Here is a 26,085-nt window from a genome sequence, read left to right as displayed (position 1 = left end):
ATACAAAAGCTTACCAATTTTACTGAAGGCATCCCTTAGCTCCTCCATTTCTTCTTCTGTGATAGGTCGAGACGCCATCCTGCACTGTTATTTACTTCAGCCCTAAATGGGAAAAAACGGCAGATTTTCATACATTATTCTGAGCTTTTACAACATAATAGTCTGATATTGCTATAATCAATAGTTCTGATCTTAGGGTCAAAAATTAGCAAAGGTTCAATGATTTAACAAAATTGACCTGGACTTTTAATATTCAGTTATTATAAGGCAAAGTTTTGCTGCCCCCATCTGGGTCATATCCGACCATAACAATAATGGTTTAAAGGTTATTGAAATTGTGATACCTGATGCAAAGTTTCCTAAGATAAGCACAGAGGTATGTTGATGCTGAATTCACATGCCTTGTCCGTTCCTTTCCTTGTCACCCTGGACCCTGTAATCACTCCTTGAAAAATGTTACTTTTTGTCAAATTTTCTGACAGGAAGAGGCAGGCTTGTTGTGTTTCCCCGCCTATCACCTTCCTATCCCCTCCTCCTAAAGGGATTGAATGTGGCGGAGAAGAAGAAAGAATAGGAAGGTGATAGGAGTGAACATCACAGTAAGCCTGCTTCTTCATGTCTGAAGCAAAAATTCACATTTTTCAAGGAGTGATTAGCGGGACCAGGGTGAATGAGGAGACAAATGGTCATCGCTCAGAGGTATGTGCATTTTGCATGAACATACCTCTGTTCTTACCTTAGATAACTTTGTACTGGGTCAGGCGTGCTTTAAGTTAAAGTGGACCTGTAGGGAAAAAACATAGAGGTACTCACCTCAATAGAGAGAAGCCTCTGGACAGGCTTCCCAAGTCCTCTTCCACTGGACTGCTCCAGCGATGCGCCCCCCCAAAGGACTGCAGACAAGGACATGTCGATGACTTGCACATGCACAGTAGCACACACTCGCCTTGCAGGGCTGGGTACCCAGTTCGAACCCCAGCCAGGGCACTATCTGCACGGAGTTTCATGTTCTCCCCGTGTCTGTGTGACACTTTGGTTTCTTCCCACATCCCAAAAACATACAGATAAGTTAATTGGCTTCCCCCTAAATTGGCCCTAGACTACGATACATACACTACATGATACATACATAGACGTATACAGTGGCGGACATACGGCCGTGCAGGCCGTGCCGCCGCACGAGGGCCCCTGAAGTTCCGCTGCTTCAGGGGCCCATTAAGTATTGCAGGTTTTTTTTTATTTAAATTTTTTTTTTTTTTATGTATTATTTTTTTAACCTGGGGGGCCCAACTCCTGTCCTCCCCCCTCACCTCGCCCCCCCCCCCCCCTCATGCGGCGGGAGAGCGGAAAATACAAGAAGTCTCCGGCCGGGGCGGCAGCTGCCGCTTGGTCTCCAACTTGGAGACATATCGGAAACTAAGCAGCAGCTGCCTCTAGCGTCTGCTGCAGCTCCGGCCGGAGACTTCCTGTATTTTCTGCTCTCCCGCCGGCTGCAGCGCATACCGGGAGGGGGGCCCCGAGGTGAGTGAGGGAGGATAGGAGTCGGGCCCCCCACCCGGATAGCTACCCACCCGGCTACCTTACCCACCCACCCGGCTACCTACCCCGCTACCTAACCATCCACCCGGCTACCTACCCGGCTACCTAACCAGGCTACCTACCCACCCACCCGGCTACCTAGCTACCCACCCGGCTACCTAACCACCCTGCCGGCTATCTACCTGGCTACCTACCCACCCGGCTACCTAACCACCCTGCCGGCTATCTACCTGGCTACCTACCCACCCGGCTACCTACCCACCCACCCGGCTACCTAACCACCCTGCCGGCTACCTACCTGGCTACCTACCCACCCGGCTACCTAACCACCCTGCCGGCTATCTACCTGGCTACCTACCCACCCGGCTACCTACCCACCCACCCGGCTACCTAACCACCCTGCCGGCTACCTACCTGGCTACCTACCCACCCGGCTACCTAACCACCCTGCCGGCTATCTACCTGGCTACCTACCCACCTGGCTACCTACCCACCCGGCTACCTAGCTACCCACCCGGCTACCTAACCATCCTGCCGGCTATCTACCTGGCTACCTACCCACCCGGCTACCTACCCACCCACCCGGCTACCTAACCACCCTGCCGGCTACCTACCTACCTGGCTACCTACCCACCCACCTGGCTACCTACACACCCACCCGGCTACCTTACCCACCCACCCGGCTACCTACCCCGCTACCTAACCATCCACCCGGCTACCTACCCGGCTACCTAACCAGGCTACCTACCCACCCACCCGGCTACCTAGCTACCCACCCGGCTACCTAACCACCCTGCCGGCTATCTACCTGGCTACCTACCCACCCGGCTACCTAGCTACCCACCCGGCTACCTAACCACCCTGCCGGCTATCTACCTGGCTACCTACCCACCCGGCTACCTACCCACCCGGCTACCTAGCTACCCACCCGGCTACCTAACCACCCTGCCGGCTACCTACCTACCCGGCTACCTACCCACCCACCCGGCTACCTACCCACCCACCCGGCTACCTAACCACCCACCCGGCTACCTACCCACCCGGATACCTACCTACCCACCCGGCTGCCTAACCACCCGGCTACCTACCCACCCACCCGGCTACCTACCCACCCGGATACCTAACCACTCACCCGGCTACCTACACACCCACCCGGCTACCTACCTACCCACCAGGCTACCTACCTACCTACCCACCCGGCTACCTACCAACCCACCAGGCTACCTACCCACCCAGCTACCTAACCACCCACCTACCCACCCACCAGGCTACCTACCCACCCGCCTACCCAGCCACCCACCAGGCTACCCACCCGGCTACCCAGCCACCCATCAGGCTACTTACCCACCCGGCTAAGGGCTACCTACCTACCCACCCGGCTGCCTACCTACCCACCAGGCTACCTATCCACCCAACCACCCATGGGAGCTGCGCGCCGGATGGAGGCTGGGACAGGAGGTCTGCTGCTGCAGGTGAGTAAATGTTTTTTTTTTATTATTTATTTTAGCAGGTGTATGTTCTGGGCAGGTCTGCCACATGATTGCGTGTATGTTCTGGGCAGGTCTGCCACATGATTGCGTGTATGTTCTGGGCAGGTCTGCCACATGATTGCATGTATGTTCTGGGCAAATTTGCTACATGATTGCATGTGTTTTCTGGGCAAATCTGCCGACATGATTGCACGTATTTTCTGGGCATATCTGCCGACATGATTGCACGTATTTTCTGGGCATATCTGCCGACATGATTGCACGTATTTTCTGGGCATATCTGCCGACATCATTGCACGTATTTTCTGGGCATATCTGCCGACATCATTGCACGTATTTTCTGGGCATATCTGCCGACATCATTGCACGTATTTTCTGGGCATATCTGCCGACATCATTGCACGTATTTTCTGGGCATATCTGCCGACATCATTGCACGTATTTTCTGGGCAAATCTGCCGACATGATTGAATGTATTTTCTGGGCAAATCTGCTCACATTATGTGTATTTTCTTGAGAAAACCTGCACAATTATGTGAATTTTCTAGGGAAAGGGTCACCAAAACTTGGGCCCACTGTCTTTGCGTTGCACTTTTCAAGGGAACCTGAGGTGAGAATAATATTGAGGCTGCCATATTTCTCTCCTTTTAGGCTGCTTGCACACCAAGACGTTACAGGCGCACGTTAGTGCGCCTGTAACGCTCCCCCAACGCACAGCAATGTAACACAAGTGGGCTGTTCACACAGCCCACGTTGCGTTACATGTAACGCTGCACGTTCTGTGCAAAGTGCAGCATGCTACGGCGTTGGAGCGGCTATAGCCGCGTTAGACTGTTTGCACATGCGCAGTGGGGGGCGGAGGAGGCGGGGAGAGCCAGCTACAGTAGCCGCGCACATGGCTACTTAATATTCACTGCACTGGCGGGCGCTGATTGGCCGGCGGGACCACGTGATGCGGAGTGTCTCGCTCCGCATCACGTGGTCCCGCTGGCCAATCAGCGCCACTCTGGGAGATATTATGGGCATCGAGCAGCCTAACGCGGCTCACTCTACCGTCGGCTTTTGCAGCACCATACGTTGTGTTAGGTGCACGTTATGCGACCTTAACGTGCCACCTAACACAACGTCTTGGTGTGCAAGAAGCCTTAAGCAATACCAGTTGCCTGGTTGCCGTTCTGGTCCTCTGCCTCTTATTCTTTCAACCATAGACCCTGAACAAGCATGCAGCAGGTCAGGGGTTTCTGACAATATTGTCAGAACTGAGAAGATTAAGCTGCATGCTTGTTGCTGGTGTAATTCAGTTTATTACTGCAGCCAAATAGATCAGCAGGGCCGCCAGGCAACTAGTATTGTTTAAAAGGAAATAAATATGGCAGCCTCCATATCACTCTCACCCCGGGATCACTTTAAATTACAGTTAGCTCCGCCCTTATCCGGTCATTGCCACGCCCATTTTTTGCCGCGGCGCTACGCGCCGCAGGTTCTATCCACGCCCGTTTTTTATAGCCGCACCCATTTTTTGCCGCGGCGCGCAGGGGGGCCCACAATTCATATTTTGCACAGGGGCCCACTGCTGCCTGTGTCCGCCACTGGACGTATGACTAGTACAAACTATGAGATAGAGTAAAGGAGGAGTGAGACCTGATTGAATACAAATCAGTCTTATTCAAAAATACAAAACTTTATTCAAACATATGCTCATTATTAAAAACTGCAAGATAAAAGTCCCACCATATGACCCATCCCCCACCCCATCCATGCACATACCCACCCAGGCGTCCCCTATACTCTCCCCCTCCTAAACATAGATGTATCTCTGGATCGTGTGCACACGTATAAATGGCTGCGCAGCCCTGCAAAAATAGATCAAAACCTTGTTATGAAAAAATGTTGCTGAATCCCTCACAAGCAGAGATTTATGGATATCATAGGAAGTTCATTTGAAAAATGGATTCCAGAACATTCATCCAGTACATAATGATTTCTTCATATCATATAGCCTCCTATATTGTGCACATAATCATCCAATAGAACAAAATGGAGTACTCAGCGTCCCATCAGGCTAGCAAGTCACCTCAGTATAGTATGTTGATATGGCAGAGTGCAGTCTTGTATTATAGCATAGCATAGCACATGCAGTGTGATTCCTAAGGAATTTTTGGCAAACAAGCACATCAAGTAGCAGCATGTATCAAGTTGAAGCAGCAGCAAGGCACATCCAGTGCTAGCCAATTCACAAAGCAAAACAAGCAGACAAGGTGCATGGCAATGTTAACAATGTCTCTATGCAGGCAGCATGTGCAGTTGAGGTGCCCTGAGGGCTCTTACTGTATCCACCGGTCTAGGGCCTTGGTGTTGGCCTGCTATGACGGAGCCTGGAAAGACTAGCCGAGTCTCTAGTGATGGAGGTATGGAGAGAAGAATGCAACACCCGATTTAGGCAGCATGGAGGCATGGAGGGAAAGACCTCATGGTGGAGGACGGCGTCCTCGATCGATTTCGCCGGACTCTGCCGGCTTCTTCAGGAGGCGTGTCTCTCTGTGGACTGCGCTGCGTCTATGTGCAGGCCGCCGTCCAATCCGACCGCAGGTACGGCATCTCCCGCAACAACACCAGGGCCAATGCGAGCGGAGGGGCGGAGCAGGCAGACACGACGAGCGCGCCCAATAGCTCACCCGGCGCGTCCGCCAAGCCCCGCCCCCCGCACGCAGGCCCCGGGGAAGGGGCGGGAGACGCCAAAGCAGCCGGATCAGACGGCGGCAGCACAAACAGACACAAGCGCTCCACGTCCCATCCCAGAACAACATCACAAAAACAAAATAACTATACAATAATGATTATTATTCGCAATTAGAAAACGCCTAACATATGTATATGTGGCTTTGCAAAACAACAAACGTATGACTATAGTAGGGATTAGATTGTGAGGCCCTCTGAGGGACAACCAGCAACAAGACAATATAGTCTGTACAGCGCTGCGTAATATGTCGGCGCTATATAAATACTAAATAAGAATACTGCGCATGCGTGAGCTTACTGGTACTACCTTACCAAATCCATTCCAGGTTTTAGACTCCTTGGCCCTGATTTACTAAACTCTGTTAAAATATTAATAATAATATAACAGGCTCTCTAATGGTCACTACATTAGGTCTAGTATTAAATATGCGCAAATGTTGAAACCACATCACTAGACAGACATGAGGAGGAGTTAGTATGACATTGAAAGAAAAAGTAACGGAAGTGAAAGAATAGTTAGTAAGATCTTCATCCATCTCTATATTGCGCAGAGCATCCAGGATACAGCACTTGTACAGCCATAGAAAAGTCTACAGTTCCACACTTGTTTTCTGGTGCATACAATTGATTACATGGAGCAAGATGTCCATTCAGATGTGTAAAATCACCAACACTACTGCAGTTTCAAACTTTCAAGTGCACCTGACACACTTTTTCAAGAGATGTTTGTGTTTTGTTTGGGAAAACTTCTTGACTTACAGATTCATACCAGTTCAAATGGCAACAGGCAACAAGATGAAAGCCCACTTGAAATTGAAATTGAACAATAAATATTCTGAAAACAATCACATTTAGTAGTTCAAAGCATAAGTACTCCCTTTAGAGTACTGAAATTCAAAAATGTTTACGAGTGCACCTGTCCAGTGGTATGAAACTCAGTATTTCTTCTTTACTCTAAAAGATTATTTTCAGCCTTAAAGGATACCAGAGCCGAATGAAGTAGGAGAGACGGGTGGAGCAGGCATGTACAGAGAACTGTCCTGATGCCCACCTCTTCCCCCGTTCTCCTACGTCATCCTCCTTTGGCAGCTAAATGCCCCCCTGCAGCCTATTCTGGGTCACAGGAATCGGGCATTAGTGCGCAGACGCTGGCCCATCTGGGCGCGTCCTAAACTATGTCATGCACATGCACAGAGCACTCACGGGCGCACAGTGTAGGTTGTGCGCCGCCCGGCCAGCGCCTGCGCACTAATGCCCCACTGTATCCTTTAAACCTACTACCACAAGAAAACATGCTGAAGACGCTGAAAGGTTATCACTGAAAAAGACATCTTGGATATCCTCTCAAACCTTCGCCAGACTACCTGCGATCTGGACCCTGGCCCCACTAAGTTCATGTTGAAGTGCCCTGAACTATTTACACCAGCATTCCACAAAATAGTCAACGGCTCCTTACAAGAAGGGTGGTTTCCCTCTACTCTGAAAGAAGCAATCATCAGGCCTCTACTCAAGAAACCATCCTTAGACCCAGATGCTCTAAACAGCTACAGACCTGTCTCAAAGCTCCCCTTTCTGGGAAAAGTTATTAAAAAAAGCTGTCTACCTCCAACTTGAAGCCAGGATCTCCAGAAACAACATCCTTGACCCTCTTCAATCTGGCTTCAGGAAATATCACAGCTGTGAAACAGCCCTTACCCAGATTTGCAATGATCTGCTCATTGCAAGAGACAAGGGTCAATGTTTCATCCTGATTTTGCTCGACCTCTCAGCGTCTTTTGACACAGTCGATCATGAAATCTTGCTCAACAGGCTACAAGAGTACTGTGGCATAGATGGCATTGTTCTCCGGTGGTTCAACTCCTTCCTGGCTGGCAGAACACAAAGGGTAGCCTTAGGGCCCTTCCTCTCCAACCCTGTACCACTAAAATACGGTGTACCTCAGGGCGCAATATTATCCCCTTTACTGTTCACCATATACATGCTGCCACTTGGAGAAATCATACAAAAACATGGCCTGACATATCAATGCTATGCTGATGACACCCAGCTATATTTGTCATTCAAACCTGACGTCACAGACCCTACTCCACAAATAAACGCATGCTTAGCTGAGCTTCAGGAGTGGATGAATAATAATTGGCTAAAACTTAATGCTGACAAAACTGAGGTTCTTGTTATCGAGGGCCAGGGCTCAACAGCAAAGCAGCCCCAGTCTCAACCAACACCGCTAAGGATAGGGAGCTCAGACCTGAACAACTCAGACTGTGGGCGCAGCCTGGGAGTACTGATTGATGGGAAATTAAGCTTCAGGAATCAAATCTCAGCTGTTGTGAAACATTCCTTCTTTCACCTAAGGAATATTGCAGGGATTAAACACCTAATTCCTTCAGAGGATCTTCCAACCCTAGTTCATGCCTTCGTCACATCAAGGTTAGACTACTGCAACGTCCTCTACACAGGCCTGCATAAGAAAAACTTACGCCGCCTGCAATTAGTACAGAATGCCGCCACAAGGCTGTTAACGAGCCAACCCCACCATTGCCACATAACACCAACCCTGAGCTCACTCCACTGGCTACCGATAAAATGGAGAATTCTGTTTAAGATTGGCTTACTGACATTCAAATCCTTGCACAATCTGGGCCCTGGATACCTGAAGGACTTGTTGCAACTACATCACACCCCCCACAATCTTAGATCAAAAGGACGTAACACCTTGGTCACCCCCAGAGTCCACCTCAAAACCTTTGGAGACAGAGCCTTTTGTCATGCTGCCCCTACACTTTGGAACTCCCTGCCACACCCAATCGGGACAGCTCCATCCCTGGAAGCATTTAAGTCTAAACTGAAAACCTACCTCTTCAGTCTGGCATTCATGAACATCTGACTATCTCCTCTGTAACACAACCCATCCTGCAACCCTGTATTAATCTGAGACACAGTTATGCGCTTTGAGTCCTATGGGAGAAAAGCGCATTACAAATGTTATTGTATTGTATTGTATTGTATTGTTAGTGAAAAAGCAGTCATGCAGTGCAGTTATGCAGCAACACCAAGAGTGGGAAGCTTTTGTAATAAATACATGTCATCCTGGAATCATTCACAATTTTACTTAGTGCAAGTGCAGTCACGGGAATGCTGTTTTTGGTAATTTGTCAGCATTATTTGTTATGGCCTGATATGACCCAGGTTAGGGTTGCTTTTGTCCAAGTTTGCTGATTCACTTAGGCCGTTGACACATAGTTCATAGGTTTTTGTTAATGGTTAAGATCACAAGTACATTTTAATTTAATCAGATTGTGTAAGAGGTGGTTGAGCGAATCATTATATTTGACTTATGCCCAAGAAAATCGGTTACCTTTACAGACAATGAAATGCATCCACAGACCTGCCAAGTGTATTATGTATGCTACGATACAGTATTATAAATGTCTACAAAAACACAGTCCATGAGTTAAAGTTACTCATGACATAGTATTTCCTTTCTAACTTCTCAGTCCTGCTTCTCCTTCTGTCTTTCCCTTGCTTCAACTGTTTTACTTCTCCTTTACAGTTCTGCTTTTCCCACTCAGAACCATCTTGTTTACTCCCTACAGACAACTAATGTGGCATATTCTCCAACCTCTCTAATAAAAAGAGCCAGACTTACGCTAAGTTCATAGTGGAAGTGGTGTCTTCATTTTGGTTTATCTGTAGATGGACTTTACACTTAATTACTTGATTTTAAGTTACTTTTTGCCCCCTCCCAGACCATATTTCCACTCTTAGGAGCCAACTTTTTGTGACACCAAGAAAGGAAATTTTAGACACTTCTTCTGTTACTCTTTTTTTCAAGAATGTTTCTATCTTACATTAATTAAAGGAAACCTAAAGTGAGAAGCATATGGAGGCTGCCATATGTGTTTCCTTTTAAATGATACCAGTTGGCTGGCAGCCCTGCTGATCCTCTCCTTTCAAGAGCTGAGCTGTGTAAGGCTATTGCCAGCATGCCTGCTATTAATATAGGAAAAGTGCCTGGATAAAGAGGATTAGGTGGAACTGCAGCTCAAATTCAACATGTCACATTATTCATTCTGTGGCAGCTGTACTTACCCATTAAAAAAAAAAAAGTTTATAGGATGTTAGATGATTTTAGCACTTACCATCACACCCTCACTTTAGACTGAATAAGCTCAAGACAGAGAATATGACCAGCACTAAATGGAAACAACTTGTAATGCCTGGGGGGGGGGGGGGGGGGTATACTTTCTGACCACCCAGAGCAACAAGGCTAGTAGCTGAATAATGGAAGAGGCTACACAGGTTGCTCAGAGCAACTGCAGCTCTGGGCTTCTGATATCGCTACAAATAAGACACAATGGTAGCGTAGTGCAATGTTGTGCTGCCTATGGTTTGAGTAAACAGACAAAGAACGAACAGACAGACTGACTGACTGACTGACTGACTGTTGCCCAGGGTGGATGCTGTCTGAGCCTCTGGCTAAGTAATAAAACAGATACAAGAAAGACAGACGGAACGCTTGCAAGACTAAGTGCTGCCCTAGCCATAGCAAGCATTCAGACAGGTACAAGACAGGACTATAGATTGGAGCGTAACTAGTAGCAACCACATTTCACAGTCACATCCACAGAAGCAGAGCAAGCAGGTTAACAACCAGTCACCAGTAAGCATCCACACAGGCAAGACTACAGGAAAGAACGTAACTAATAGCAACCGCAGCCTATAGTTACGTTCCCAGAGACTAGAGTAGCAGGAATACTACCAGTCACTAACGTGGTGATGGCAGAATCCAAGTTAACATGATAGTGTACTTCACTGACCTACTGCGGATGCAGCGAACGTCCATCAGGCATGGAAACAAGGCAATAAACAATAATACAGAAAAATAACAAACGGCTTAACTAACGGATAAATATATATTAGCATGTCTGCATATATATTTATCAAGAACTAGCTAAAGCACAAGTAATAAGGTTGCATTGAACTACAATAACAGATCTATTACAGAGTGACAAAGTGCTCAGCAGACCAGCGTACTGACCGCTATGTCGGGAAGAGTCTGAAATGGGAGGCAGACTTTTATGTGGACAACAGCCAATGGATGCAGACATGCAAACTCCCACACAGCTGAATGGTAATTACTAAATCTTGAGCTGGTCTGATCTGCTAGCTGACTGTGAATGCAAAGGACTTTCATAACAAATACATGCAGTATTATGCAACAACATGCATGCAGCAAATCCAAAGTAATCTGTCTGCAATTCAGCTGCAGCAAGCAATTGGTGGAATGATGACAGCATCCTGAGCTGCCCTGAATTGCAAAGTGATTGCAAGTAACAATGAGACTTATTGCAAATGCACAACCAAATGCAAGCAGATAAGCCAGAACTGTCCGTTTGCAGCTCCACTGCAACGGACAGAACATGCTACAGGAGGGATCATGACAGTACCCCCCTCCTTTAAAGGCGGCTTCCAGACAACTATAGAAACTGGCATAATTCTCCTGAACCACCCAAACCAGAAAATCAGATGCAGAAAATCCAGCAAACTAATATCACTGATAACTCATGAAGGTCGGGACAGCCCGTCAAGACCAAATTCCAGAATCAGTCACACCAAGACTGAACCAATGGGAACCAGAACCTCCAGAACCATGCCCATTAGTACAACAAGCCCCAGTGTGATACCCATCAGAACTGTGATTTTCAGGAAAACGTCCCCCGAAACTCTCAGAGTGATACCCACCACCTTCCAGGGACTGTCCAAAATGCCAAACCTTTTAATGCAGTGCCCACCGGAACTGTCCTTTCCAACACAGTACCCACTGTCGAACCAGTCCAAGGCACCAGGACAAATTTCTTCAGAAATCTCCCAGAACACTTTGAAGCTCCATAGAGATTCCAAGAGGTTAGAACACCCTTCAGGCTCACATGGAGAACTATCAAGAACCCCTATGGAACCCAGGGCAATTCCAGAGTCAGGGTTACATGGACAAACATTGAGATCAGGACTTTCAGGGACCAGAACCATCTCTGGGCATGCAGGCAGACTGGTAATATCAGAACATGTCACCACTAAGGAAGCATTTGAGTACGCTGACACACAAGACACACTTGGGCATTCTGGCACACAGAGCACATCTGGGAACACTGGTACAAGAGAAACTTCTGGGCATGTCAAGGAACTGCGGACCTCAGAGTCAGTCACAATAGGACCGAAACCAGGACAGGGCAGAAAATCATCATGATTAGACTTTAGTTACTGTACTCTCACTAAAGAATGCAGAATCAGGCTTAGGTGTCACTGATTCCACCAAGGTTATTAACAAGTAATGTTCAGGGGTATTGACAGGACAGGACAAATCTTCTGATGTATGCACTGAACTAGATAGAGTCTCCACAACTTCCTCTGAACTGGGCAGAGACTCATCACCTACTACACTGGATTGGAGCTCCAAAAGAGCTGCAAAACAAGTCAGTATTGCAGCAACTCCCACTGAACTAGGCAAGACTGAGGAACTCACTGGAGAGGAAGGGGACTCTGGAACTTCTGCCACACTGGACAGAGAACCAGAATTTTCCAAGCTACAAGGCAGGACTTCAGGAACACTCATTAAACAGGACTGAAATTCTGAGACTTCTATTATTTTTACCAGAGAGTCAGAATTATCCATGTTACAGGGCAAGACTTCTGAAACATTCAGAGGACAGGGCTGGAGTTCTCTTGCTGCTACAACATCAGACAGGGATTCAACAACATTAGCTAAATCAGACAGTGTACAGGGTAGTGTGTACAGCGTAAGACATCTAACACACTTGCTGACGAGGACAATGCTTCAATGGCTTCTGCTTCACTGGACAGAGATTCATCAAGCTTAACTAGATGAGACTGTAATTCTAAGACAGCTGCTAAACAGGTGAATATTACTGCAGCACCAACTGAAGTAAGCAGAGCCTCTGAGTCCTCTGCTAAAGATCTTGAAGCATCCAAAGTACTGGGTGAAGCATAAGACTCTGCGACCTCAGCTTCATTGGACAGAACTACTGAGTAATTCATGGTACAGGGCGAATGTACTGGAACATTTTCTGGATAAGGCAATGATTCTGTGATTTCAGGTTCACATAACAGATGCTCTGAACCATTCGCGGAACTAGAGCAAGGTGCTGAAACAGGAGGATCAGGATACAAAGTTTGCGAATCTGAACCACAGTTCTTCAACTGTGAAGTTGGAAAATTCAGATGTTGGAGTTCTAAGGTTACCAAACATGATTGCTGAGACTCAGGAACTGATTCAGTGCATCCATTGGGGTCTGCTGGATCATTTGGTTTGCAGGATGCAAAAAACAAATCAGTAGGAATTTGTTTGTATTTTTTCGCAAAAAGTTTTTTGATCATTTTAACAAATTCTAGGGGGTCATCAAAAACCTCCCGTTTTCATCAGCAACTTCCTCAGCCCAAGTTCTCATCTTGCTATCAAGCAGGTATATGATAATAAACCTGGACTGCTGAAATGCAGTAGCTAATCTAAAGAAAGAACACAAATTCAAAATTTTGCAATTCTGCAAGAAATTAAAAAAAGACTTATTGCCACCATTATAACGGGTTAGAGAAGTAAGGTGTGCATCTGGAGCAAGGCTAGCAGGTGATGTCGTTGCCAGGGGCAACGGAGAGACAGAATTGACATTGGTTACTGAGTGTTGCTCACACTGACTCCCAGAGCGATCATTAAAGATATCATTCCATGCATCAGTTAAAGTCATGCACACACAGATTCATTTCAATCAAAGACAAAGCAGACTCAATGCATGCATGCAAAGTTATGTTACTCTTAGCAGTGTAAAGTTCATAGAAATATTCTCAAGTTCATAAATCAAAGCTTCAATTTCCCATTTTTCAAACGGAGGATCCCATTCATTCTTGTCAGGAACTAAACAATTATTCTGGGCATAATTTACAGTTGGACCAGTCTGCAGGAAGTTAGCTGGAGTGGACTTGGCTTGGTTTACTCCTGACAGAGAATCAACTTGACTAACTGGATCATTACTAGGGTATTTCCTATTCTTAAGAATTTCCAGAACAAGTGTTGAACTGCAGTATATGCAAATTTTCCTTACTGCACAAACAATTTGATTTGCTCAATAGAGAGCTCTGTTGGTGGGGAGAAAAGATGGGGGGAATCACTTGTGTGCTGAGTTGTACGGCCCTGCAGCGAGGCCTTAAAGCTGCAGTGGCCTATTTAGTAAAAAATGGCCTGGTCACTAGGGGAGTTTAACACCGTGGTCCTAAGTGTTTTTTTAAAAAAAAACATTTCTTTGTTACAGCTGATTGAAATCATACAACAAATCTGCAGTTTTTCTACTTCCTGGTTTCATGGAAGCAGACATAGGGCTTGATTCACAAAAAAGTGCTAACTGTTAGAACGGGCGTGTTAAACAGTTAGCATGCGAAGTGCCGATCACGGACTTTTGCCTGCGCAAATCCCCGCGAGCACGGACATTTGCACGTGATAACGCGGACTTTTGCGTGCAAATGTCCGCGATCTCACGAGCGGCACTTCGCGTGCTAACTGTTTAGCACGCCCGTGCTAACAGTTAGCACCGTTTTGTGAATCAAGCCCATTGATTCACAACATCCTGTGTTAACATTGTTAACATCCTGTGCTTTCAAAAGAGCTTATCTGACATCTCTGTCCTAGCAGTCAGGTGACACAGGGGAGAGATCAAATTACAACTTGTGATTAGACACAGATGAGGTGGAATTAGACAGGCTAAACTCTCTAAAGACAAACAGGGTGCATTTTCCTTCTGTCCTGTGCAAGAGTTCAGGTCCACTTTAAATAACAGCTTGCTTATGGTTTTGTGCAGTGCCCTGTCACATCTATTTTGTGTTGTACTGGTAAATGACCCTAAAATACCTGCTGCCGGTAGCAGTGGTCAATTCATCAAACCCAAAGGGCTCGATCCAATTCACTTTTTCTCCTGAGTTTTCTCCTTGGAGATAATTTTCATCTTATTTTTAAAATGACTTTTCAGCACTCTGCAATTTAAAAAGTACCACAAAGTACTGTAGGTGAAAAAAGTACTTCCAAAAATGATTTTGAGTATTTTCTTGCTTGCTGGTGGCTTAAAATGAATTTTATAGATAAGATATGAAAATATCACCTAAGAGGAAATGTAGGAGAATTGGATCGGGCCCAAGGTGTGCCTCTTTAAATCCCGTCTAACAGTATAATGTTTTTTTGCTATTTTCACACAATAGGTATGCTTGTATCTATGTCAGATTTATATCTACCTTCCTCTTTTTTTTTTTTTTTTTGAAGGACTCCTTAGAAATAGGAAGTTACGGCAAAAATAAGTGTGCTTAGTATGAAAATGTATGCTGCTGCTTTCACAAATGGATTATTATCACTGGCAAGTTCTTCTGACAATCCTTGTTTTTAGTACCTGAAATTGTAAAAGATCCTGATCCTTTACAATTCCCTGGGCTCTTCTTGGGTGCATACTGCATATCACATCACAAGTGTGCCTTTCACAAGTTTTAATGACTTGAAGTGAACCTGTGCTAACATCATATATTCCATCATATCATTGGATACTGAAAGATAGGTGCATCCCTAAGCATACTGTAACTCGGTAATGCTCGGATGTGCCTCATCCACGAATTCGGCAATCCGCGTGGTTGCAAAAAAAATCCGCATTCGGCCCCGCCGCATGCGGATTTTCGTTCGCGTCCACGCAACCACGCGGATTTTCTGCCGTGAATGGCGTAATCACGCGTGGATTCCCGCCCGGAGGCGGATTTTCTTTTAACGTGCTACAATCCCCCAACATGCTACAATCCCCCAAATAGCATGGATTATCGAGGTGATAAGGGGCAACATAACTTCAACATAAAAAATTCCCCCAAATTTTTTTTTTCTAGAGAAAATGGATTTTAAAGTGAAATCAACACTTTAAATGGGGCTATTAATTGTTAATAAGTGGTTTTAAAAAGGGATATACGCGTTAAGCAGTCAAAGAGGTGAAGGCGAGTTCCAATGGCACTTGGCGGCGAAGGTACCGCTGGAGGAGGATGAGTGGCTGACGCCAAAAAGGCCCCAGAGAGGTTTTTGTAATTTTTTTTTTTGTTTTTTTTTTTGCAGCAATTAGCAATGACATCGCAGCAGAGTTGTCAGTGGACACGGGCAGTGTGAACGCAGAGTGCAGTGGTGGTAGCGACTGAGTCAGGAGAAGGACTATGCGGGCGGTCAGTTCAGCAGCACAGAAGGACCACGGCAACATACTGGTAGTAGTAGTAGCAGCACAGCGTCATAGTGCTGGCCAAAAAATTAAATGCACCCGGTGACCCGGGCAGTGATAACGCAGACAGAGTACATTGGTGGTACCGTGGTAGCGACTGAGTCAGGAGGAGGAGGAGGACAAAGCGGGCGTTCAGTTCAGCAGCAGCAGCAGCAGCAGCACAGAAGGACCATGGCAACATACTGGTGGTAGTAGTAGCAGCACAGCGTCATAGTGCTGGCCAAAAAATTAAATGCACCCGGTGACCTGGGCAGTGATAACGCAGACAGAGTACATTGGTGGTACCGTGGTAGCGACTGAGTCAGGAGGAGGAGGAGGACAAAGCGGGCGTTCAGTTCAGCAGCAGCAGCAGCGGCACAGAAGGACCATGGCAACATACTGGTGGTAGTAGTAGCAGCACAGCGTCATAGTGCTGGCCAAAAAATTAAATGCACCCGGTGACCCGGGCAGTGATAACGCAGACAGAGTGCATTAGTGGTACCGTGGTAGCGACTGAGTCAGGAGGAGGAGGAGGACAAAGCGGGCGTTCAGTTCAGCAGCAGCAGCAGCAGCACAGAAGGACCATGGCAACATACTGGTGGTAGTAGTAGCAGCACAGCGTCATAGTGCTGGCCAAAAAATTAAATGCACCCGGTGACCCGGGCAGTGATAACGCAGACAGAGTGCATTGGTGGTACCGTGGTAGCGACTGAGTCAGGAGGAGGAGGAGGACAAAGCGGGCGTTCAGTTCAGCAGCAGCAGCAGCACAGAAGGACCATGGCAACATACTGGTGGTAGTAGTAGCAGCACAGCGTCATAGTGCTGGCCAAAAAATTAAATGCACCCGGTGACCCGGGCAGTGATAACGCAGACAGAGTGCATTGGTGGTACCGTGGTAGCGACTGAGTCACGAGGAGTTCAGTTCAGCAGCAGCAGCAGCACAGAAGGACCATGGCAACATACTGGTGGTAGTAGTAGCAGCACAGCGTCATAGTGCTGGCCAAAAAATTAAATGCACCCGGTGACCCGGGCAGTGATAACGCAGACAGAGTGCATTGGTGGTACCGTGGTAGCGACTGAGTCAGGAGGAGGAGGAGGACAAAGCGGGCGTTCAGTTCAGCAGCAGCAGCAGCAGCAGCACAGAAGGACCATGGCAACATACTGGTGGTAGTAGTAGCAGCACAGCGTCATAGTGCTGGCCAAAAAATTAAATGCACCCGGTGACCCGGGCAGTGATAACGCAGACAGAGTACATTGGTGGTACCGTGGTAGCGACTGAGTCAGGAGGAGGAGGAGGACAAAGCGGGCGTTCAGTTCAGCAGCAGCAGCAGCGGCACAGAAGGACCATGGCAACATACTGGTGGTAGTAGTAGCAGCACAGCGTCATAGTGCTGGCCAAAAAATTAAATGCACCCGGTGACCCGGGCAGTGATAACGCAGACAGAGTGCATTAGTGGTACCGTGGTAGCGACTGAGTCAGGAGGAGGAGGAGGACAAAGCGGGCGTTCAGTTCAGCAGCAGCAGCAGCAGCACAGAAGGACCATGGCAACATACTGGTGGTAGTAGTAGCAGCACAGCGTCATAGTGCTGGCCAAAAAATTAAATGCACCCGGTGACCCGGGCAGTGATAACGCAGACAGAGTGCATTGGTGGTACCGTGGTAGCGACTGAGTCAGGAGGAGGAGGAGGACAAAGCGGGCGTTCAGTTCAGCAGCAGCAGCACAGAAGGACCATGGCAACATACTGGTGGTAGTAGTAGCAGCACAGCGTCATAGTGCTGGCCAAAAAATTAAATGCACCCGGTGACCCGGGCAGTGATAACGCAGACAGAGTGCATTGGTGGTACCGTGGTAGCGACTGAGTCAGGAGGAGGAGGAGGACAAAGCGGGCGTTCAGTTCAGCAGCAGCAGCAGCACAGAAGGACCATGGCAACATACTGGTGGTAGTAGTAGCAGCACAGCGTCATAGTGCTGGCCAAAAAATTAAATGCACCCGGTGACCCGGGCAGTGATAACGCAGACAGAGTGCATTGGTGGTACCGTGGTAGCGACTGAGTCACGAGGAGTTCAGTTCAGCAGCAGCAGCAGCACAGAAGGACCATGGCAACATACTGGTGGTAGTAGTAGCAGCACAGCGTCATAGTGCTGGCCAAAAAATTAAATGCACCCGGTGACCCGGGCAGTGATAACGCAGACAGAGTGCATTGGTGGTACCGTGGTAGCGACTGAGTCAGGAGGAGGAGGAGGACAAAGCGGGCGTTCAGTTCAGCAGCAGCAGCAGCACAGAAGGACCATGGCAACATACTGGTGGTAGTAGTAGCAGCACAGCGTCATAGTGCTGGCCAAAAAATTAAATGCACCAGGTGACCCGGGCAGTGATAACGCAGACAGAGTGCATTGGTGGTACCGTAATAGCGACTGAGTCAGGAGGAGGAGGAGGACAAAGCGGGCGTTCAGTTCAGCAGCAGCAGCACAGAAGGACCATGGCAACATACTGGTGGTAGTAGTAGCAGCACAGCGTCATAGTGCTGGCCAAAAAATTAAATGCACCCGGTGACCCGGGCAGTGATAACGCAGACAGAGTGCATTGGTGGTACCGTGGTAGCGACTGAGTCAGGAGGAGGAGGAGGACAAAGCGGGCGTTCAGTTCAGCAGCAGCAGCAGCACAGAAGGACCATGGCAACATACTGGTGGTAGTAGTAGCAGCACAGCGTCATAGTGCTGGCCAAAAAATTAAATGCACCTGGTGACCCAGGCAGTGATAACGCAGACAGAGTGCATTGGTGGTACCGTGGTAGCGACTGAGTCAGGAGGAGGACAAAGCGGGCGTTCAGTTCAGCAGCAGCAGCACAGAAGGACCATGGCAACATACTGGTGGTAGTAGTAGCAGCACAGCGTCATAGTGCTGGCCAAAAAATTAAATGCACCCGGTGACCCGGGCAGTGATAACGCAGACAGAGTGCATTGGTGGTACCGTGGTAGCGACTGAGTCAGGAGGAGGAGGAGGACAAAGCGGGCGTTCAGTTCAGCAGCAGCAGCAGCACAGAAGGACCATGGCAACATACTGGTGGTAGTAGTAGCAGCACAGCGTCATAGTGCTGGCCAAAAAATTAAATGCACCCGGTGACCCGGGCAGTGATAACGCAGACAGAGTGCATTGGTGGTGCCGTGGTAGCGACTGAGTCAGGAGGAGGAGGAGGACAAAGCGGGCGTTCAGTTCAGCAGCAGCAGCAGCACAGAAGGACCATGGCAACATACTGGTGGTAGTAGTAGCAGCACAGCGTCATAGTGCTGGCCAAAAAATTAAATGCACCAGGTGACCCGGGCAGTGATAACGCAGACAGAGTGCATTGGTGGTACCGTAATAGCGACTGAGTCAGGAGGAGGAGGAGGACAAAGCGGGCGTTCAGTTCAGCAGCAGCAGCAGCAGCACAGAAGGACCATGGCAACATACTGGTGGTAGTAGTAGCAGCACAGCGTCATAGTGCTGGCCAAAAAATTAAATGCACCCGGTGACCCGGGCAGTGATAACGCAGACAGAGTGCATTGGTGGTACCGTGGTAGCGACTGAGTCAGGAGGAGGAGGAGGACAAAGCGGGCGTTCAGTTCAGCAGCAGCAGCAGCACAGAAGGACCATGGCAACATACTGGTGGTAGTAGTAGCAGCACAGCGTCATAGTGCTGGCCAAAAAATTAAATGCACCTGGTGACCCGGGCAGTGATAACGCAGACAGAGTGCATTGGTGGTACCGTGGTAGCGACTGAGTCAGGAGGAGGACAAAGCGGGCGTTCAGTTCAGCAGCACAGAAGGACCATGGCAACATACTGGTGGTAGTAGTAGCAGCACAGCGTCATAGTGCTGGCCAAAAAATTAAATGCACCCGGTGACCCGGGCAGTGATAACGCAGACAGAGTGCATTGGTGGTACCGTGGTAGCGACTGAGTCAGGAGGAAGAGGAGGAGGAGGACAAAGCGGGCGTTCAGTTCAGCAGCAGCAGCACAGAAGGACTATGGCAACATACTGGTGGTAGTAGTAGCAGCACAGCGTCATAGTGCTGGCCAAAAAATTAAATGCACCCGGTGACCCGGGCAGTGATAACGCAGACAGAGTGCATTGGTGGTACCGTGGTAGCGACTGAGTCAGGAGGAGGAGGAGGACAAAGCGGGCGTTCAGTTCAGCAGCAGCAGCAGCACAGAAGGACCATGGCAACATACTGGTGGTAGTAGTAGCAGCACAGTGTCATAGTGCTGGCCAAAAAATTAAATGCACCCAGTGACCCGGGCAGTGTGAACGCAGATTGCAGCAGCGGGAAGCGACTGAGTCAGGAGGAGGAGGACAATGCGGGCGGTCAGTTCAGCAGCAGCAGCACAGAAGGACCATGCCAACATACTGGTGGTAGTAGTAGCAGCACAGCGTCATAGTGCTGGCCAAAAAATTAAATGCACCCGGTGACCCGTGCAGTGATAACGCAGACAGAGTACATTGGTGGAAGCGACTGAGTCAGGAGGAGGAGGACAATGCGGGCGGTCAGTTCAGCAGCACAGAAGGACCATGGCAACATACTGGTGGTAGTAGTAGTAGCACAGCGTCATAGTGCTGGCCAAAAAGTTAAATGCACCCAGTGACCCGGGCAGTGTGAACGCAGAGTGTAGTAGCGACTGAGTCAGGAGGACAAAGCGGGCGGTCAGTTCAGCAGCTCAGAAGGAGGACCATGGCAACTTACTGGTAGTAGTACCATAACACCAAAAAATTAACCAAGGTAGGCACTAGGCAGGTAGTAACTGTCTTTATAAAGGCAGGCATAGTTAACAACAGCACATGCAGCAGCCACTTCATGTCCCCCTGTGTCCGACAATAGGGGCCAGGAACTCACCTTCCACCCAAGCCTGGTTGATTTTCAGGAAGGTGAGTTTGTCCACAGAGGCGTGGGAGAGCCGAGAGCGCTTCTCTGTGACCACGCCACCGGCCGCACTAAAGCATCTCTCTGAGAGGACACTGGAAGGAGGGCAGGATAGGAGTTCCAGGGCGTACTGGGAAAGCTCGCTCCAGATGTCCAGTCTCTTGACCCAGTACTCCAAGGGGTCCACGGGGCTGTCTGTGTCATTGAGCCCGCTGGATGACCCCATATAGTCAGACACCATGGTGGTCAGTCGTTGCTTGTGCTGGTTGGTGGTGGATGCTGTGGCGGGCACCTCTGTTCTGGGCTGCTGCACTGCATACAGGCTCTTGCTTAGGCTCTTCAGGTCTCCGGGGCGCCAGTTGCTGCTGCTGGTGGTTGTTGTTGTGCTGCTAGTGGCAATGGCAGGCACCTCTTGCTGGCTTGGCAGAGCAGTTACAGTGGGGGTGGAAGGCTGGGGGAATGCTTCCAGTAGTCTGCGCACAAGGGCCTCCTTCAACTCCCTTGTGCGTTGCTCGGTGGTGGATGGCGTCATTAAGTCTCCCAGCTTCCCCTTCAGACGGGGATCAAGCATCAAGGTAATCCAGATGTCCTCCCTTGAACGCATCTGGATCACCCGGGGGTCCCTGCGAAGGCAGCGCAACATGTGCACAGCCATGGGAAACAAGTGGGCCCTGCCAGCAAGATCTTCCTCGTCCTCGCCATTGTCCCATAACGCATGCCTGTCCTCTTCCTGTGCCATGTCGTTGTCCTCCTCAAACCGCCATCCACGTACAACGCCTGCTGCACTCTGCTCCTCCTCCTCATTCAGGTTAGGGACCTCCAACTCTTCCACTACCTGCTGTGAGCCCTCCTCTGAGCTGGACTGTGCTGCCATCTGCTCCTGTTCTTCCAACTGCCTCAGGGCTTCATCCCCACGCTCAATTAAATTGTCCATTGCCTGCTCCAGTAGACAAACTAAGGGCACCCACTGGCACACAGAGGCCCGCTCCTCACTGACCATCTTGGTTGCCTCCAGGAAGGGACTCAGCACCAGGCATACTTGCTGCATCAGTGTCCACTGAGTGGCAGTAATCATGGGGACTTGCTGGTTGCTGGGGACACTTGGGTCTAGCATGTAGGCCCTAAGAGCCAGCCTGTGCTGACACAGCCGCTCCAACATGGCCAGAGTCGAATTCCAGCGAACTGGCATGTCGATGATCATCCGGTGTTGTGGCCTTCCATACTGCTGCTGTAAGGTGGACAAGAGTGCAGAGGCAGTGGCTGACAGGCGGAAAAAGCGTACCACCGCCCGGGCATCCTGCAGCAGCTCGCGCATCCCCTGGTAGGTGCGCAAGAAGCGCTGCACTACAAGATTGAGCACGTGGGCCAAGCAGGGGATGTGCTGGAGGTTTCCCTGCTGCACTGCTGCCACCAGGTTGGCCCCGTTATCGGCTGCCACATACCCCACTTCCAGGCCTCTGGGGGTCAGCCACCTCCGCTCCTGCTTCCTGAGGGCGGCCAGGACGTTGGTGGCCGTAAGCCTCTCCTTCCCCAGGGTCACCAATTTTAAAAGGGCTTGGCAGTGCCGAGGCTTGGCGCTGCTGCTGCCGAGGTGGGCTTGCTTTCCGGGTGCAGAGGGAGTGTCGTGACAGGACCCTTCTGCATCCCCCCTGATCCCGCGTGGTGGCACCACTAGCTGGGCTGATGCGCTCTTGTCCTCCCTCCCTTCCATCAGTGTCACCCAGTGGGCCGTAAAGGACAGGTAGCGACCTGTCCCAAATCTGCTACTCCACGAGTCCATGGTCACGTGGACCCGCTTGCCCACAGAGTAGTCCAGGGAACGGGCCACGTTTTCCACCGCAAACTTGTGGAGTGCTGGGATCGCGCTCCTGCTGAAATAGTGGCGACTGGGGACTTGCCACTCGGGGATGCCAAATTGGAGCAGCGTCCGCATGGCGCTCCCCTCCTGCACCAGGGAGTAGGGAAGCAGCTGTGATGCCATGGCCCGGGCCAGCAAGCCATTTAGTTTGCGGATCCGCCTGTGGCTTGGAGGCAGAGGCTTGGTCAGACCCTGAAAGGTGTCGCTCAGCAGGGTCTGACGACGCTGGGATGCAGGGGAGACAGAGGAGAGAGACGAACACTGGCTGCCAGCCTCAATGTCTGTGCCCTGACTAGCCGAGGTGGAAGAGCGCTTGCGTGCTACTACTGCTGCTGCTGTGGGGGATTCACGACCCTGAGGGAGGGATGATGCTGCTGCGCTGGTGGGCCTTCTGCTCTCAGGAACCCCTGCCAGCAGTGCCTGCTTCCTCTTAAAGTCCGCATACTCGCGGCAGTGGCGGCTTCTCAGGTGGCCCTGGAGGGATGAGGTACACATCTTGCTCAGACTTTTCCCACGGCTCAATCTTTTGCTGCATAACCTGCACACCGCATACCTTTTGTCATCAGTACATTCCTCAAAGCAATCCCACACTGGTGACTTTAATTTACTGCGGCCCCCACTAGCAGAGGGTGCAGCGGAACAATGTGTGGTAGTAGTTGCCGGGGGTTGCATGGTGGTGGTGCCGGCTGAAGCAGTGTCCTGTCTACTTCCTCCACGCCCACTGCTGCCGATGCCCCTGCCCCTGCCTGACATATGGCGATATCCTTGCCTAGGCCGAGGTGACTCGTCATCCTGCTCTGCCTCTGACCATTCTTCCACGGACTCAGCAGGCTGCACATAGTTAGGGTCCACAACGTCGTCATCATCAGCAGCATCATCATAATCCAGCTCTTCCTCTGACTCCCCCGCCTCCTCTTCTGTCCCTACATCCCCAGACACAGACCCCTCTTCTTCATCACCAGAACTCAACAACGCTTGTGATTGTGGCCCGATCTCAATCTCTGCCACATCAGTCCCCAGTAAGTCCTGAGCTTCTTGCATCAGCAGGTTCCCAGAAGCCGGACTGAGGGACAGAACGCTGTCATCCTGGGAGGGCTGCTGACCAGTGGGTGCTGGGGTGGATGTCACAACAAGCGTGGGACGTTGGCTGCTGCTGCTGCTGCTGCTTGGAGTGGTGCTCACAGTAGAGGTCTGGGAGGAAGTCATGATGTCCATGAGTACGTCAGGTTCCATTTGCTCAACCACCACACGGGGACCAGAAACTTTAAAATATTTGGACAATGGCGTCCGCTGACTCGGCCCATGCTTTGCTGCCCCCCTTTCTGCTGCATCACGACCACGTACAGCTGGGCGTCCTGTCCCTGGACGTGGAGCAGTCCCAGAAGTAGCTGAGGCAATTGAACTCCCTTTCCTCTCACCCCGCGAAACCCTGCCAGACATGTTGCTAGTAATGAATCACTGGATGCAGTGGGCACAGTACAAGGTCACTGAAGGATGCAGTGGGCACAGCAGTGGGCACTGGATATACAACTAGGTCACTGAAGGATGCAGTGGTCACAGTACAAGGTCACTGAAGGATGCAGCGGGCACAGCAGTGGGCACTGGATATACAACTAGGTCACTGAAGGATGCAGTGGGCACAGTACAAGGTCACTGAAGGATGCAGTGGGAACAGTACAAGGTCACTGAAGGATGCAGTGGGCACAGCAGTGGGCACTGGATATACAACTAGGTCACTGAAGGATGCAGTGGTCACAGTACAAGGTCACTGAAGGATGCAGTGGGCACTGGATATACAACTAGGTCACTGAAGGATGCAGTGGTCACAGTACAGGGTCACTGAAGGATGCAGTGGGCACAGCAGTGGGCACTGGATATACAACTAGGTCACTGAAGGATGCAGTGGGCACAGTACAAGGTCACTGAAGGATGCAGTGGTCACAGTACAAGGTCACTGAAGGATGCAGTGGGCACAGCAGTGGGCACTGGATATACAACTAGGTCACTGAAGGATGCAGTGGGCACAGTACAAGGTCACTGAAGGATGCAGTGGGCACAGCAGTGGGCACTGGATATACAACTAGGTCACTGAAGGATGCAGTGGTCACAGTACAAGGTCACTGAAGGATGCAGTGGGCACAGCAGTGGGCACTGGATATACAACTAGGTCACTGAAGGATGCAGTGGGCACAGTACAAGGTCACTGAAGGATGCAGTGGGCACAGCAGTGGGCACTGGATATACAACTAGGTCACTGAAGGATGCAGTGGGCACAGTACAAGGTCACTGAAGGATGCAGTGGGCACAGCAGTGAGCACTGGATATACAACTAGGTCACTGAAGGATGCAGTGGGCACAGTACAAGGTCACCGAAGGATGCAGTGGGCACAGCAGTGGGCACTGGATATACAACTAGGTCACTGAAGGATGCAGTGGGCACAGTACAAGGTCACTGAAGGATGCAGTGGGCACTGGATATACAACTAGGTCACTGAAGGATGCAGTGGGCACACAAGGATGTCACACTGTGTAATGAGATGCTCATATGCCAGCGAGCGAGCAGTGGGCACTGGGCACGGCACAAGGTCACTGACAGAATGAATGAACAGCGCTGGCAGAGAGTGGCGGCGCCGGCGGTGTGACTGGCTGCCTGCAAATAGTACAAGTGTATAACTGTCACTGGAATATACAAGTGAACACTGCAGCTGCACTAACCTGCCTGCCTGCACTACACACAGATAATCCCCACTCCCACTACACTGACTACACTGCAGCACTGAACCTGCCTGCACTGCACACAGTTAAATAATCACTAGACTCCCACACTCCCACTACACTACACTGACTACAACTAACTACAGCAATCACTCACTGACTAGCTAACTGTGTACAGTATAAGAGCAGTGTTAGCAAAAAAACCGCTTTGTTTTTAACACAATAAATGCACTTGCTCAAACAATAATGGCCTGGAGATAATCCTCTCAGCACCACAGTCTAGCAAGGACAGAGCTTTTCCATCATGGCCGCCGCTTTATATTCAGGAGGGGAGGGCATAGCTCCCCTCCTGTGATTGGTTGCTAGGGCCTGGCTGGGGCACTCTGATTGGCCTGCAATGTGTCACTTCCGCATAGTTTGACGCATTTCCGCAAACCCGGACTTCAGCGCCGGGTTTCACGAGCGTGAATGCGGATTTCTGTCCGCATTCACGCGAAGCCGAAGTAGATTTTCGTGGTTGAAAATCTATTCACGGCTTAGCGTGTCCGAGGCGGAATGCGTCAAAATG

General features: G+C 49.8%; 1 protein-coding gene across 1 annotated transcript in view; it reads right to left on the bottom strand.

Annotated features, from left to right (window-relative positions):
• The window catches only part of LCP1 (lymphocyte cytosolic protein 1), a 90,067-nt gene that overhangs the window by 50,229 nt on the left and 13,753 nt on the right, over window positions 1–26,085 (bottom strand). The window contains exon 2 of the mRNA XM_068265213.1: window positions 15–102. Within this exon, the coding sequence (XP_068121314.1) occupies window positions 15–78 (64 nt within the window). The 5' untranslated portion in view covers window positions 79–102. The remainder of the gene's footprint in view (window positions 1–14; window positions 103–26,085) is intronic.

The sequence above is a fragment of the Hyperolius riggenbachi genome, chromosome 2 (assembly GCF_040937935.1).
Source record: "Hyperolius riggenbachi isolate aHypRig1 chromosome 2, aHypRig1.pri, whole genome shotgun sequence".
Classification (NCBI taxonomy): domain Eukaryota; kingdom Metazoa; phylum Chordata; class Amphibia; order Anura; family Hyperoliidae; genus Hyperolius; species Hyperolius riggenbachi.
The sequence above is the reverse complement of the archived record's forward strand: the minus strand, read 5'-3'. Positions and strand labels throughout refer to the sequence as shown.